Source organism: Triplophysa rosa, linkage group LG18 (assembly GCF_024868665.1).
Source record: "Triplophysa rosa linkage group LG18, Trosa_1v2, whole genome shotgun sequence".
NCBI classification, from domain to species: Eukaryota; Metazoa; Chordata; class Actinopteri; order Cypriniformes; family Nemacheilidae; genus Triplophysa; species Triplophysa rosa.
In genome coordinates this window covers 19,092,560-19,109,579 of record NC_079907.1, presented here as the reverse complement: position 1 = coordinate 19,109,579, position 17,020 = coordinate 19,092,560, and the positions used below count along the sequence as shown (strand labels likewise).

At 39.1% G+C, this 17,020-nt stretch overlaps 1 protein-coding gene across 1 annotated transcript in view; it reads right to left on the bottom strand.

Annotated features, from left to right (window-relative positions):
* The window catches only part of pcdh15b (protocadherin-related 15b), a 285,327-nt gene that overhangs the window by 107,279 nt on the left and 161,028 nt on the right, over window positions 1–17,020 (bottom strand). Inside the window, exons 12-17 of the mRNA XM_057358597.1 lie at window positions 16,373–16,579; window positions 12,912–13,046; window positions 8,125–8,274; window positions 7,529–7,722; window positions 5,283–5,415; window positions 4,219–4,298 (exon numbers count right to left, since the gene is read on the bottom strand). Of these exons, the coding sequence (XP_057214580.1) occupies window positions 4,219–4,298; window positions 5,283–5,415; window positions 7,529–7,722; window positions 8,125–8,274; window positions 12,912–13,046; window positions 16,373–16,579 (899 nt within the window). The remainder of the gene's footprint in view (window positions 1–4,218; window positions 4,299–5,282; window positions 5,416–7,528; window positions 7,723–8,124; window positions 8,275–12,911; window positions 13,047–16,372; window positions 16,580–17,020) is intronic.

Here is a 17,020-nt window from a genome sequence, read left to right as displayed (position 1 = left end):
TGAACACTTCAGACTAAAACATACTTTACTAAATGTATTACTAAAGAGAGAGAGAGAGAGAGAGAGAGAGAGAGAGAGAGAGAGAGAGAGAGTGATACTCTGTTGACCCAATGTTGTTTACTTGCTTCAATGAGAGCTAAATCTTAATAATGTACTAAAAATATGTATGTATAGTACTAAAGCTGATTAAGACCACTGGTGAAAATACAGTATCTTCAGTTTCTTTTTAAAAACCAATGAACATCTCTCACAAGATTCAAAAAACTACTTAAAACCCATCTCTTCTGTGAATACTTGACAGAAAAATGAGAAGAAGAAAAATTTTGCCAAGGCATTGAACATATGATTTCAGACAGGAACATGAGAATGTAATAAAGTGGATGTGCATTGATTGTAGCAGATGAAGGCAGTAGTTTGTGCAGCTGATAGATGAATGAAGCAGCAGCTGATGTGTGTCTCTTCTCCCCCAGTAACATCTGCATCTGCTCTGTTTCTGAACACCTATCAAACTCTGGCATGAGCTTTGACATTTTATGAAAGTGTTTCTCTCTCACATCTTTAAACTGATCACAATGAAGGAGAAAGTGTGTCTCTGTTTCGACCTCACCAGTGTCACAGTGTGCACAGACTCGTTCTTCCTTTGGATGTTTGTCTGTTTCTGCCTTTCTCTATGGCCAGACTGTGATCACTGAGTCTGTATTTGCTCAGGATCCGTGTCGGTTTTACTTCTCCAACAGTGTAGAGATCTGCTAGATTGTATTTTCTGTTTAGGGTCCGATAGCATTCTAGTTTACTTCGGTTTTTACTTTCCTTTTCCCAATGATCTAAATATGACTTTTTACTTTCTTTGATAATTTGGTTTATTCCGATTTGGTTTTGTTCCGTTGTGCCGGTCTGAAGTTCCAGAGCCAGCTGGCAGATGGGACTGGCTTTAGGTCTCAGCTCTTGGGTTTTAAGTGCTTCATATTGAAGTGTGTTAGGAGGACTTGAGTTAAGGTGTGTCCAGAATTTGAGGTAATGTTTTTGCATGTGTATTATCAGGGGGTATCTGCCTAATTCAGCCCTGCATGCATTATTTGGTGTTCTTCTCTGAACTCTTAAAATGTTTCTACAGAATTCAGCATGCAGGGATTCTATGGGGTGTTTATCCCATTTGGAGTAATCTGTCACACACTGTGGAGCCCAAACCTCGCAGCCATATAGAGCTATAGGCATAATTACACTATCAAAGATTTGACACCAGACTGGAACTGGAATATCTGTTTGGGTGAATTTGCCTTTGATGGCGTAAAATGCTCTTCTAGCTTTATCTTTCAGTGCATTGACTGCCAGACCAAAACCTCAGTCCTGACGCGCCGATTTTTAGGCCGATATAATCGTAGTGTAAAGTGTGTTCTATTGTGGTGTTTCCCAGAGTGAATGTGTATCTGTTATCCTGTAATCTGTCTTTTCCTGGAAAATCATAATTTTAGTTTTTTTCAGATTGACTGTAAGGGCCCAGTTTTGACATTATTTCTCTAGCAGGTGTAGGTGTTGCTGTAGATCAGGGGTCACCAACTAGCGGACTCCGGTCCGAATGCGGACCGCGAGATGCGTCCATCCGGACCCCAAAGCCTTTTGACGTAATTAATAAATGAACGCCTAACATTATTTTCTAATGCAATCAAATTTATACCAGGCACATCAAGGTCTGCTCAGTAGTGGTTTGGGTCCTACGGTGCCACGGACAGTTAACATATGCAGCACATTCAGACGTCAACGTCGTGGAGTGAAGAGAGCTGAGACAGACTCGCCGCACAGCGCGCAGACAGATGTAACTGTCAGTGACTGAAAAACAATGTCTTTTTCAAAAGTTAGAAAAGTTGACGCTGAAAACCATGTTTTCCGAGATGAATGGGTCGAGAGATTTGCATTTACTCTTCCTGCATCGACATGCACTAGGCAGGTTTGTCCAATTTTTGCTCGGAGTCTGTTGAGGTTGTCAAAAGTGGAAACGTTAAACGGCATTATGAAACTAGACATAGACACTATGAAGAAACTTGCCCGCAGCAGTCTTGAGGTAAGGACTCGGAAATATATGAGCTAAAAGCCCAGTAGTAGCGATCTACACGGGTCCTCCCTCACTCACTTACCACCCAACAACCAGCATATGAACGTTCACTAAGAATACAGTGGATCTTAGGAAAACATAAAAAGCCCTTTACTTATGGGGAAATAGTAAAGAGTGCATGTAGGCTGCGTGTGAAACACTTTTAGAAGGAAAATAAAGACATGAACTAAAAGAAAATATTAAACAAACCCCCCTTTCAGCTGCAACAGCCACAAGAGGAGCTGAAATGTTATCAGAGGATGATCAGTCACAACTTGATGCTGCTATTTGTTGATCTCAGTTCAGCAGAAAACAACACTTTAGTTTTCTTTTAAAGTTGTTAATGTTGAAATGAATGTATGTTCAGTTCAGGTTTAGAGATTAGGGCATTTTGCACATTTTTCTTCATTATATTGTTGTCAGACATTGTTATGCCGTCGTATAGATATGAAAAGACATGCTTATTTCTTTGGTCTGCCAAAAACCATCAATTCATGTTTTTAGGTATTTAATTGTCTGGACCTCGGCTGGTAAGGAGGGTTCGTTTACTGGACCTCAAGCAATTTTAGTAGAAGACTCCTGCTGTAGACCTTCAGCGGTTTCTGACAGCAGCACCAGATCATCAACATACAGAAGACATTTCACCTCGGAGTTGTTTAATGTGAGACCGGCTGTTGCAGAATGTTCCAGTAACACGGCTAACTCATTTATATATAAGTTAAACAGAGTTGGATTCAAGTTGCATCCCTGTCTTACTTCGCGCCCCCGAGTGAAAAATTCTGTTCTTTTATCGCCAATTTTAACTCCACATTTGTTTTCTGTGTACATGGATTTAATGATGTCATTAAGCTTTTCCTCCTATGCCTGATTGTAGAATTTTATAATGTAGGCCATCATGCCATATTGAATCAAATGCTTTTTTTAAATCAACAAAACATGCATACATTTTTCCTTCTTTTTTATGATGGACGTGCTCATTGACTAATGTCTGTAGTGTGTAGATGTGGTCGGTGGTGCGGTGGTTTTGGCTATATCCTGGTTTTGTTGTTTATTTAGACTATTCCATTTTTCCCAGAATTTATTATTATTAATACTCTTGAATTTCATTGAGGGTATGGTTAAGGTAATGTTGTTTTTTGTAGTGGATTGTATTTTTGTAGTCCCTAAGTGCTTCACAATAGTTTTGTCTGATTTCTGGTTTGTGCGGCTCTCTGTGTTTTAGGTTGGAGAGCTGTCGGAGTTGTTTTCTTATAATTTGACATTCTTTGTCAAACCAGATTTCATCTCCAGATTTTAATTTAGTTTTCTTGTTTTTATATAGTAGGTTAGCTTTAATTGTACACCTATCATAAATAAGATTTATTTGATGTACAGCAGTATTTATGTTCTTTCTCAATGTTCTTTCTCTCAACAGGTAGTGGTCTAGCTTTTGTTGAAACTAGTAACTTTGTATTAGCACCTATTGTATTATTGCTCCAATATGACATATCGCTTATTGCTCCCTGAAATCTCTGTAAGTCGCTTTGGATAAAAGCGTCTGCTAAATGATTAAATGTAAATGTAATAAATATATTTATATCAACCATTATTTATTATGAATCATGTTTGTGTCCAAATATTATCAGTGCATGTCAGGACATGGCTCAATGTAAAAAAATGACATTTCCCAACCATAACCATAAGTTAACGTTACATTTCGAGAATCAAAAGTTGTAATGCATTAGTAAATTCACAATAAATACCAAAAAATTCACCCAAATACATTTACTTTTATCCAAAGTGACTTACATTGCATTATACTATACATTTTCTTTCTGATTATGTAAAATCCCTGGGATCGAACCCATGACCTTGGCATTGCTAGTGCCATGCTCTTACTACTGATCTACAGGAAAGCTTTGACTGTATTTAATGCAATGACTGTATTTGTATTAACAATAATTAATAAATGCTGTAAAATCAATTGCTCATTGTATGTTTATGTTAGACAATGCAGATAGGAAAGAGGTATTGTAAATTGTTAGTCTTTTTCACTCAAATGAATGTCGAGAAACAAGAGCAAAACTGTTTCCACATAAAGACCAAAACATATTTCTGGGGAAAGGCAAGTGATTTCAGACTGAGCTTACGTTTGTGAGACTTCAAAGACGTTGTCTGGATCTCCGCTCAGGATGGTGTATGTAATGGGGTCTCTTTCACGGTCTGTTGCCTGCAGATGACAGACAACACAAATTCAGTTATGCTCTGGAAAACTTTACCATCATAAAACCACTGACAGCAAAAGACAACACAAACTTACTCCCTCTCAACATATGATAAAGATTACATTCTAGCATTCAATGTACATCACATTTACAGTATAACATTACTGACTACTCATGTGCTGTATGAGAGAATGGGTGATGTGGAGATGATGGGTAATTGGGAGACAGTGAGTGATGTGGAGGTGATGGGAAATGTCGAGACAGTGGGTGATTTTTACGGTGGAGATGATGGGTGATGTTGAGGTGGAGAGGATGTTTAATGTGGAGAAGAGGAGTGGTGGAGATGATGGGTGATGTGGAGATGATGAGTGGTGGAGATGATAGGTGTTGTGGAGGAGATGATGTGTGTTGTGGATATGATGGATGATCTGGAGGTGATGCTTATAAGATGAGTGGTGGAGATGATGGGTGTTGTGGAGAAGACGAGTGGGGAAGATGATGGGTGATGTGGAGAAGACGAGTGGTGGAGATGATGGGTGATGTGGAGATGATGGGTGTTGTGGAGAAGACGAGTGGTGAAGATGACGGATGATGTGGAGAAGATGGGTGATGTGGAGATGATGGGTGTTGTGGAGAAGACGAGTGGGGAAGATGATGGGTGTTGTGGAGAAGACGAGTGGTGAAGATGACAGCTGATGTGGAGAAGATGAGTGGTGGAGATGATGGGTGATGTGGAGATGATGAGTGGTGGAGATGATGGGTGATGTGGAGATGATGGGTGATGCGGAAGTGATGGGTGATGCGAAGATGATGAGTGGTGGAGATGATGGGTGTTGGGAGATGATGGGTGATGTGGAGGTAATGGGTGATGCGGATAAAATGAGTGGTGGAGATTATGGGTGTTGCGGAGGAGATGAGTGGGGGAAATGATGGGTGATATGGAGATGATGTTGAGCCAGTGGGCGATGTGGAGATGACGAGTAATTCACCTGTAATTTGAGCAGTGTAGCTCCAGTCCTCATGGCCTCACTGATCTCCAGACTATATATGAGCTGAGGGAAACGGGGAGGACTCTGGTTGTTGGGTGGCAGCACCTCAATATACACTGTAGTGATGGAACTTCTGAAGAAACAACAAACACAACTTGTATATGTACAAACATTTATCTACTTTAATTTGGTTTATAAAATGTCTGTCTACTACACTATCTCCTGGTCGTCTTTCATAAACACATCAGAGACAACTGGAACAGATGTAAATATCAGTCTGCTTCACAGAAAAAGATCACTATACAGGAGCTACAGCAAACACTGGCTCATTATAGCTGAATAAAAAAAACAGCCTCTAACATTTCTGGTTTAGAAAAAAAGTTATGAGGGAGAGAAAATTATGACAGATTTTTCATTTTTGGATTGTTAATTCTGTAAGTGCCTTTTTAGTGCATTTTTAGGGTCTGAACCCAAAATCCAGTACCAGCTGAGATCTGTACTTGCTCAGCACATCAGATGATGGCACCATGTTTTATGACAAACTGTATCAAGGTGCTTATGAACGTGTGTGGAATTAAAGCAGCAGTGAACAGGTTTGGGGTGAGTTTTCAGTTCGGAAAGGTTTCAATGTGGTGGATTTGTAAAGATGGATTTGATGCCAACAAACTTTAAAATAAGGGAAAAGAGAAAGGGAAAATAACTATCTGGTTCTTACGAGCTGAACCGCCATCTGTCCAATTTCTGTAATAATACACCTGCTGCCTTCTGCTTTAGCATCAAGCCTCCATTAAAACAGAGTTCCGGCTCAGGATTACTCTCTGGAGGAGAACTTACACTTCTGTCAGCTTCTGTTCATTCATTAAGCAAACTGAAACTCCTGACGTTTGTATGATTTTTATATCCTGGTTGAAGATTGACAGATTTGATCACTATGAGCTGGTGTCGTACAGTCTCGCTGCAGTGTGAGGATTATTCAAACATTTTTGAGACAAAAGTTTTGAGACAAGAGATGAGTAAATGATACTGTTCATACAGCATTTTGGGGTGAATTATTCCTTTAGGTAGAGAGCATCTCTCCGTAACGTGAAACACAACCACACGTGACCTGTCTCTGGGTTGTATTGATCGTGCGGTCAGAGAGAATTACAGAGGCCAGTGGCTGTATGAAGGGGAGAAAGAGCCAATTACAGTGAAAAGCTCTTCATTTCTGCTCCTACATGCGTCAGGTGGACAAGAGCAGCAGGCAATATTCTCAGGTATATTTCTGAAGACTTTTGCACTCTGTTGACTTCCATTCATATGCAGCAAATTTGAAAGACGAGAAATGCTCAAACAACAACACAATAATGAGGTCAGATGATGAGAAGCTGTACGCCCAACAAAAGATTGAAACGTCACAGATTGTCCCTTAAATTTAAAGAATAAAAATGTGTGGTTAGAAGGTGGAGTAGGCGGTTGATTTCTGTTTTATTGTTCTTTTTAAATGTCCTACATTATGATGCACTCCCTGTTTGTTGTAGTTTCCAAACATTTGCACACTTGAAGTTTATATTAGGTTGAAATGACTGTTGTAGTTGTATTATATAGTACTGTTGACTGTTAACTCATTCAGTGGAGCATCAACTATTAAACTAAATGAATTAATTAACTCCCTTTTGTATGTTATATATAGTTGGATATTAATAAAAATTTAGAAAATTCCTTCTTTTTGTTTTGCAGGATATTCTGTTTTTCAAGGGTGATCTAAATTCCTCAATCTTTGATGTTGTAAACTTGGTTTTATTGTTGGGTAAATATCATATTCACATATGCAAGTGGAGAAAATGTAAACCATCATTTAATTTATTTCTATGTGATTTTAGGAAATTGTTTAAGAGCTTTAATTATTTTAAGAAACCAAATAGAAAATATCTAAGTTTATGTGCCTCTCTCAAATTTTTTTTATTTTAGCGTATTATTGTTTGTTTGTTCTTCAGTTGTTTGTCTAAATTCCTGCTCCTCTACATTTTTTATTTATTTTTTATATTATTTATTTATTTTTGAGGATGTGCGTTACGCTGTTATTTATGTTGTTCCCGATGCCTTGTGTTGCTGTTTGTGTTGTTCCCTGTCTTGTATTGTACAGTTGAGCAATAAAAAAATCAACTCCTGTTGCAATGAATTGTGGGAAATATCAACCAATAGAGTGTTTCCAAACTAATTTGTTTTTTAAAAAATGCAGGTCAGCTGTGGTTGTAGTGATTTACCTTCTCTGCGGGATGGGTCCGTTGTCGGAGGCTCTGACGGTGAGGGCGTAGGAGCGGCCGACGGTCAAGTTGACGCCGGGCACAACAGTGATCAGTCCTGTCCGCTCATCGATGGTGAAGTGTCCCTGATCTCCAGCCAAGATTCTGTGGCTCACTAGCCCGTTGAGACCCTCGTCAGCATCTACGGCTGTCAGCTAAAAAAATAAAATACATTTGTTATTTCAGAAATGACCTTATTCAGAAATGCTTATTCAAGCTTACTACAGTACTGCTAGGGTAAATCTCACGGAAGACTGTGTTTGTGGTTATAACTGTACTTCAAGCCAACGTCAGAAGAAATTATATTTTTCTTAAAAAAAAAAGTTTAGTTTAAGGATTTCTTTTAATAAATAGATTATTTTCCTCTTTATAAAGTGACATCTAGCATCACACAGAGCGCTGTGTATTCAGATCTTTTGTATTCATTTAACTTCTAATCTTTCACACTGCAAACACAGACACAATTTTCTAGAAGCTTTTGGTCAAGACACGAACGAAATGAATGAAGGATCTAAATGAGTGGATTAATGGTGGAAACTGGAGGAATTATCCATCACCTGTAAGACGGCTTCCCCCAGCTGAATGTCTGTATAAACATTGACGCTGTAGGAGACGTTTGGAAAGGTCGGTGTGTTGTCATTGGCATCGATCACCGTGATGTTAATAGTGGCCGGAGAACTCTGCTGAACCCCATCGGACGCGACCATCTGCCAATGAAGAACAATTTCACATCAGATCAGGTCATGGACTCGTGGTCAGATAAACAGTGCTGATAATGGTTGACATAAAAAAAACATGTTTTTGTACAAACAACTTGGCTTTCAAATTTATTTAATTTCAACATAGGATTTTACATTTTAGCAGAGTTGTAAAATATGTTTAACATCAAAAATCATCTTTATAAATTGTTTTTCAGGGCAAAATATTACAAAATTCTTCCGCATTAGACACAACCTGCATACATCAACATAGCACTAAAGACAAATTCAAACCAAAGACTACGGTGCTTATCGGCTGCAAACGCAGGATAAATGAGATTGTTGATCCTCCATTACTCTGGTAAATGAAGTTTATCTTGTACCCGAGCAGATAACAGCATCTTTAAGGAGTCATCTGTATGTGATGTGACACAGCAACATGACTATTGAGACCTAAACACCATCGCTCTACATAACAAGACCAACGGCTTTCAGTTTCTGAATGAATCAGAGCTCGCCGGGCCGACGAGTGCCAAGAATTTTCGTCCCGTGAGCCACCTGACACATGGTCACCTCAAAATCAGCATTCACACCGCTGCATTGGGGGGTCCTTACGGCGTAATCGCACACTCTTATAACACTGAGAAAAACAGCCGTTAACAATTGAGCAGCAAATGAAAACACGCTGACAAATGTGGATCGACAGAATTGTGGAGAAAATGTTTCCCGGGTAGCTGGAAGTCAGGCCTGATAAGCTCCTCACAGAAAATAAACCAGCAAATAAACAGATTTGATGTGACTGATGCATGTAGTCGCGCGGGTCCAGAAGGTCATTTAGATGATGCTCAGGTGTGCAGACTTTGAGATGATGGGAGGGATACAATACACTACAATCCTAAAACAACACACATGAAATGACACATTTAACAAAATACAAAGACCAGCAATGCCAGAGCTTTATATATTTGTGATCATAACATGGAGGGTGGGACATATTAAAGCACTTAACTCTTTTATGTAAGAGATAATGTACAGGAAGTTGGTTGTTTCGCAGAAATAAGCCCCGACAGTGTGATCAGGAGGGTCTTGTATCACACCGAAGGGGCTTATTTTGCGATAACAGCCGGCTGCTTGTACATTTTCCCGCTTATTACACAGCTACTTGCCACTTGAGAAAAAAACCGGACATGAAATGATAATTAGAAATATTTTATTAGCTCATTTTTACCGACTGCAGACCTTCCGCGAGGAAAAGCAGTTTACATTTTACTTTAAGGTAAGAAACGACGTTCAAATGTCACAAAAAGGAAATTTGGTTTAATCATTTGTAAATATAATGTCATATATGTCATTAAAATACATATTTATAATTAATTTGTCAAAAAAACTGTCAAAATGATTTGCTGCATCCGGGTAACTGTGTGTTATTAGTTTTGAGAGGTTGTTATCTGAGAATAATGAACCTGCAAATGTCGCCAATGACTGGCCAATCAGAATCAAGCATTCCAACGAGCCGTGTAATAAAAAATAGTCAAGAGCCTTTAGTTTTTATCCAAGCCATAAACATGAAGTTAACCTCGTACACTTCAACCTTGAAGTGATAGTTCACCAAAAGAATAAAACTTTGTATTTACTCTCAAGTCATTCCACAACTGTAAGACGTTCACTCATCTTCACAACACAAATTAAGATATCATTTTTTAAAAATAATAACTTTCATTTCCTCGTCAGTCTCCAACGTGTGTCTACAAGAGCATGCGACGCATGTGTGGTGCAGACGCAGGAGCTGGTGTTTAAAGGGGGATCAAATAAAATAATTTCAATAATTTCAATTTAATTATATTATTTTAATTTTAATATAAAATTGTTTTTTATAAATGACCTAAAAATGGCCTTTAAATGGCTATTGTCTGTTTTTATTTATAATTATTAATATATGGTAAAAACAGAAGCCTTAGAATGTGACATCATATCCTGTTGCCCATCGGTCTGTATAAGAAGTAATATTACCAGACTAAAGTTTGTAGAAACTAAATTATTAGCCACTGCACCTGTCCATTCAACAATCATTCAAAGAATACTTCACTGCTCAAAAAGAAACCCAAGGACATGTATCTGTCAAGTCAAGGTAGAGAATTAAAGCAACACGTTCAGCAAAGTTTATATGTGTCCAGATGAAGAGAAGAAATCTAAACACAGAAATCTGAACTGACCGACAACGTGATGGTGTTATATTCCTAAATTAATGTTATTATTATACCACTTGCCTTACTGTATGTTTACAACAAACAACCAAACTTTCAGCTTTTATGTAAGAAGATATGGTAACACTTTCTATGAAACTATGAAACAAAAGACAAAAGGTTAGATTGACTAATGTATTGAACCTGGTGTAAGTTTAGCGTGTACCCTATAAGTGAAAGTGATTTATTTGTCAGGTATGGTGACCCATACCCGAAATGTGACCTCTGCATTTAACCCATCCAGAGAGGAGTGAACACACGCACAGCAAGTCGTGAACACACGTACACCTGGAGCAATGGGCAACTATCACTGCAGCGCCCGGGGAGCAAGTAGGGGTAAGGTGCCTTGCTCAAGGTCACCTCAGTCATTACCCGCCGGCCCTGGGAATCGAACCGGCAACCTTCTGGTCACGAGTCCGACTCTCTAACCATTAGGCCATGACTTCATTCTTAAGCCATTCCAGCATCTAAGGCTATATTCATGGCGAGAACTAGTCAATCTATACACAAGTCGATACATACACAAGTCAGGGGAGGGACAGTTTGGAATCCTCAATCAACCTATCCTGCATGACTTTGGGTTGTGGGAGGAAACAGGAGTACACAGAGTATTGATACAAAATCAGATCGCCCCCACACATTAAACCACACCTCCTTACTCTTAACCCCGCCCTTTAATGACATGTTAGCCAACCTCCAAAGAGATGTAAAGTTTTTTTATTAGTCAAACATTGGCGGTCGTATGTTTTTTCTCTAGTACTGTCACACTGAGAGAGGCGAGATATCTCTGGACACATTATAACTGTTTATCTGCATGTTTTTCAATACAAAAATGTTGAAGGTTATTGTTATACACGCAGAAAGAGCATTTAAAGTCCCTGTGAACTGGAAGTTCTGACACATTTCCTAGTGAAATGGAATTTCAAAGGAGAAAATGAGTGGGCGTGGCTTGACTGACAGTTGAAGGGGAGGAGTGGACGGATGCCCTGCCCAAGTCGTCTAATTTACATAATTTGAGATGGATAGTCATTTCAGGGAGGAAGTGCATTTTCAGATTTTAACTGAAGATTATAAGGGCACATGAATTTTAAACAAAAAATGACCCACATTGATAAGCTATTTACAATAAACGCTGCAATATTTCATGAAAAAACAAGTGTAGCAAAGTTCAATGTAGGGAAGGAAGGAGGCGGGAACCGGCGAACATTTCAAAAATAAACAAACAATAACACGGAAGTAAAAGGCCGCGTACACAAACATAAATAAAACGTAACATTTCCGTGCCCGGTCCTCTCTCGTCGGCAGTCCCGTTGCTCGTCCTTTTATGCTCCCTAGCTCCCCGTGAGGCATGCGGGACCGGTGCGCGTACAGCTGATACTCATTATCACTCACGCCACCGGCCCCGCCTTCCTGCCCCACGGCTCTCGTCCCGCCTTCCTCGCTACAACAAGAATTGTCGTTTTTAATTTCACTAGGACTTTAAAGACAGTACGCCTGTATAAACGTCTCGGTTACGTTTGTAACCTCGGTTCCCTGATGGAGGGAACGAGACGTTGTGTTGAACCGACAGATGGGGTTCGTCCCATCTGTCGGTTCGACACAACGTCGAGAGATCGACAGAAAGGGAACAAGTGTGCCAACAAGCAGAATTGCAATACATGTCTTTAAATAACCCAGAGGAACAGTAATGTGTATCTTTTGTGTGGGTTATAATAGTATGACCCAAACTATCATCATTCTCGATCCCCCCCAAAAATACTATTGTTCTTTCTCATTTAACAAGGAGACAGCTAGAATACATGCCAGTGTATCACAGTAATGCCAGACAACGATTACAACAACAATGAACGCTCATTTAAACCCGTTCTCCAGTAAAACAAACCTCCATGACACCACGATGCAGTGAAATAAGATTTTTTTTGTGTGACATGTAAGAATCAGCCGATGCGACGCAGGTGTTTGTAAAATTTGTGCAGCTTGAATTATTATACTGCAACTTCAACAATACTCACTTAACTAACCTCGGCTATTTTTTGTTTGCGCTTTATCTGCAATGGCTTCAATGTAATGTAGCTAAAAGAACTAAACTTCTGAACAATTAAATGATAAGAACCGGAACAGTTTCTCAGTACCGAACGTTTCCACTCGGAGAGAAGCGTCCATTACACATGTAAACAAACGCCACCTGTTCACATTCACATGAAGAAGACAATCTGTACATCACCACATGGCTTGTGTTTTAAGACGGATCTAAATTCCTTAACTTTGTTATATGCCATTTTAAAAATAACCGCCGAGCGAGAAAGACGTGCGAGTTTAGTCCTTGACTTAAACACTTGAAGCTGCAGTGACAGAAATGAAGTTAAGCAGGTTTGCCAAAGGAAGGTGGCACAGAGCCCTTACCGTCAAGCCATACGTCTGCTGTTCTTCACGGTCCATGGGCCTCAGCAGCGTCAGGTAGCGCGTGATCCCGCTGGGCGTCATGGCGAACATGCTGTTGTAGTTGTCCAGAGAGATGTGCACCATGGGATCTTTCGACTGCGGTGGAAATAAATCACCATAAGCTCCTCGTGTCAGAAGGCAAAGACATCAGAACATATAGCCGGCTATGCAAATGACTTCAGGGATGAATTCACTAAAAATAAGTTGTGCCACTTTTGTGAGTGTTATTTCAGACTCTCGTTCACCATTCACTACCACCAGTCCTTCACATTCTCTTTAACACCTTGCTTTTGATACATATGAGTTTTCTTATAGATTGCGTCTTAAAGCAGGTGCCGCAATAACAGAATTTGTGTGACATGTCTAGTGATGAAAAGAGCATCAAAACTGAGCTGGGTTTTAACGAGATGATGTGATGCTGTACAGTACTAGTCATGTTTGTCCCATTACCTGACATGCATATTTGTAAGTTAATTCTTTAACGGCTGTAATTCATTCTCAGTGAATTCACCACCACTATACCAACAATCCAGCAAGAATGTGTTATTTGAGTGCTATTGTGAAACACCACAAACAGTATAAAGAGAAACTGTCAATAATCTCTGAGCGGCATTGCAGCAGACATTGATCTCTCTGATGTAAATTAATCAGGAGCATTAAAATCTAAAGACTTCAAGTCTCGTTCACACCAAGAACCATAACTACAAAGATTAAGCTTAAAAAAAACATTCTAAAATTTAGACTCCGCTACACAACTATAATGATATAATGATACGGTGTGATTTTTTTCAGCTGATGGACAATAAAAGATGAACAGACAATCAGAATTCATTCTAATTTAAAGTGCTCACACATTTAAAGTTCACCAAAATGAAAATTCTGTCATCATTTACTCCCTTGTCAGATTGTTCCAAACCTGTATACATTTCTTTGTTCTGCTAAATAATATTGAAAATAAATTACATGGGAGTCAATGGGGATGAGATCTGTTTGGTTACTGACATTCATCATAATATCTTTCTGTGTTTAGCAGAACAAATAATTTTTTACAGATTTGGAACAATCTGAGGGTGAGTAAATGATGACAGAATTTTCATTTTTTGATGAACTATCCCTTTAATATAATGCACAGGCTTGGAATAAACAATGTTATGCATGTGGTATACTACTTTTTCAGCCCAACGCACAGCCTTGCAAAGTATACTTCCTTCAAATCATAGGCGTACACATGGGTTTTGACGCATGCACATTACGACAAATTGCAATACCTCTCCATGCCTACAGGGGTCAGGTTTCTTCTACTACCGTGAATCGATGCTCCCAGGACACGGTTGTTACTTGGTGGTTAAACTAATTACTGGAAGAAATGGAATGTGCATGCGTGACATGCGCGTACTTTGTACGCGAGGTAACAAAATTCTGGCGGTGCGCGTACTATTCTGATGACGAAATTTGCGTCACGCGCACTGTATGCTGTCCCTCGCGTACGTGTAAAAAGGGAACTATACTTAAGGCTTTAGCATCCACTGGCGTGGATACATTAATGTAGTTATCATTATAGAGCTTATTCATCGACGTCACGCCGCGTTGAATGTTGCGCCATCTTGGGAGGATGGCTGCTAGTGCGTTCAATGCAGTGTTTTGTTCTTCTTGTTTGACTGGGAAATATTACTATGGTAGGTCGGTCTTGGTGTGTTAAAAACTGCAATAGCATTACGCAGAGTCGTTCATGGAAAAGCCCATGAATATTTCACTTTCGATTTCTCCATATATCAAACAAAACAAGCAACGGTACATATCAAAACAATAATAGCAGTGGAGTATTATCCTCCCAAGATGGCGGTGCCACCGCAACATGCAACATAGGGCGTGACGTCAGCTTCACATTCTCTATAGTTATAGTTATAATTCTTGGTGTTTTTCTACAGGAGTAACAGTCTTCCCAACCTCAAAATCCTTTCACAAATCAAAATAATTTACTTGGTCAAATAAAGTTTCTAATGATCTAACAATCATTTCATCTGCACTACGCTGAAACTTTTAGGTAATGACCATAGGAACATTATGAAGATGATTTCGTCTATCACTGAAGATGTCAGCTGTCTCCTCTGTGCTTCTCCAATCATTGACATCATTATGATAAATTTGCGTCTTGTAATGTTCCATTAACGTCCATTTCACATTTATTGCTGGTATAACCACATGACCTACATTTTGTTTGTGCAAATTGCAAACCTCCTATAAGAGAAAAGTGAAATAAAATAGTTCATACTGTAATTATTTGCACCTCCCAAAGGTGATGATAAGCAATTTTTACAATCGTTCATTGAAAATTCAGTTTTTCAGATGCTGTTTTGAACTGTGTTCATGACAAACACCTGCGGTGAAAAGTAGAAAACTGTCTGAAAAATATTTTTTCTTAATTATTATTATCCGCAAATACTGTTTGTGGCATGGAAAGGACAGATTTCAATTTTGCACATCGATAGATTTTTTCATACATTAGATTCATTGTCAGTCAGTTTAAAATACAAACGACAATCAGTAAAGAATACAGAGAGTAGAAATCATGCAAAACATTATACAAACAGCACAACACGACGACAAATTGAGAGAAAGAGACGAAAGCGTCACACTGCTTTCATTTATACCTACAGCCACATCACCAGCCTTCAGCTTCACATGAGACACAAACACAAACGTCATACAGTATTCTACAAACACGCACGAGGTGAACTTTCATGAACTTTCTAACGCATTTATCTGTTTTAAGAATAAACGTTTATGTATTATTTCTTATTTTCTATCAATTCTGTTCTACAGTGCACACATTAAATCAGATATTTGGCTGTTTGTTCTTTATAGATCATTATGTCTTCATAACATGAGAATAAATAGTTTTGGAATGACATGAAGGTGAGACCATTACATGAGGATCTTCATTTTAATGTTTCTTAAAAGGTGAACTTCATCAAAATGGAAAACATCATATAAATCTTTTTTTATAAAAAGACTGTCATGTCATGTCCATATAGAGATCATGTTAAAGCTCCAAAAAAGTAATCCAAATAAATGTGTGAAGATATGTTTACAAAATAAAATATTATTCTTTTATTACTTTAGTTTAGTTTAATGTACTGTATGTGCATTTTGGCGCATTTAAAATTGAGAGAATTTTCATTTTCAGATGAATTAATCTTTGAAGTACGTATCGCGCTTTCAAAGTCAATGAAGCAGGCATAATTACACTGAACGCTCATAAAGCTCCTCCTCAACAGTCCTGAGACTGTATCTCTGATGCCGTCTGCTATTTAATTTACTTTTCTGTATGCTTCACAGAGCAGGAGCTTCAGAGGAACATTTCCATACACACACACACGTCTCACGGGACACGTGAACCTAACTTGAGTTTAAGCGCTCACCTCCTCGATGTCGTTGTCCAGAGCGATGATGGCGAGAGGGCTGGAGAGATTGGCACTGCTGGAGATCGTCGTGCCCGGCGGAGCAGATTCAGAGATGAAGCCCTGATAAGTGGCCACCTGGAAATACGGCGCCTGATTGTTCTCATCAAGCACCTCGATGTGGAGATTGGCAAACGCCGGCAGAGGATGTCCGTTATCTTGCTCTGCCTACGAAAAAATCACACAACGCAACGGATGACGGACCCACACAACACCAAGTGTGAATCCACTGCTTTCATGGATTACGACTGTTGCTCATACACAAGAATAACAACAGATGATTCTCTACGGGCACACCAGGGCTTAACACCATCTACAGACTTGCCCTTTAAAATGAAATAAAGAGCAGAGCTGATTAATTCAGGTCATTCCCAAACGTCCCTCATTCCACACCTGGCGCACATTCAAGAGCTTCACACGCTGAAAATTCATTGTTGTGATTATTATATTTCACAAATACCTCCCTTACTGGTGACATTATTTAAAAACGCTTTCAGCTATACAAAAGTGAAATAATTTGCTGAACAGAGGTCTCTTGATGAAAATGTCATGAATTGATTTGGGAATTTTAAAATCGCACGGTTCACGGTCCCATTTAAAGCTGAAGTG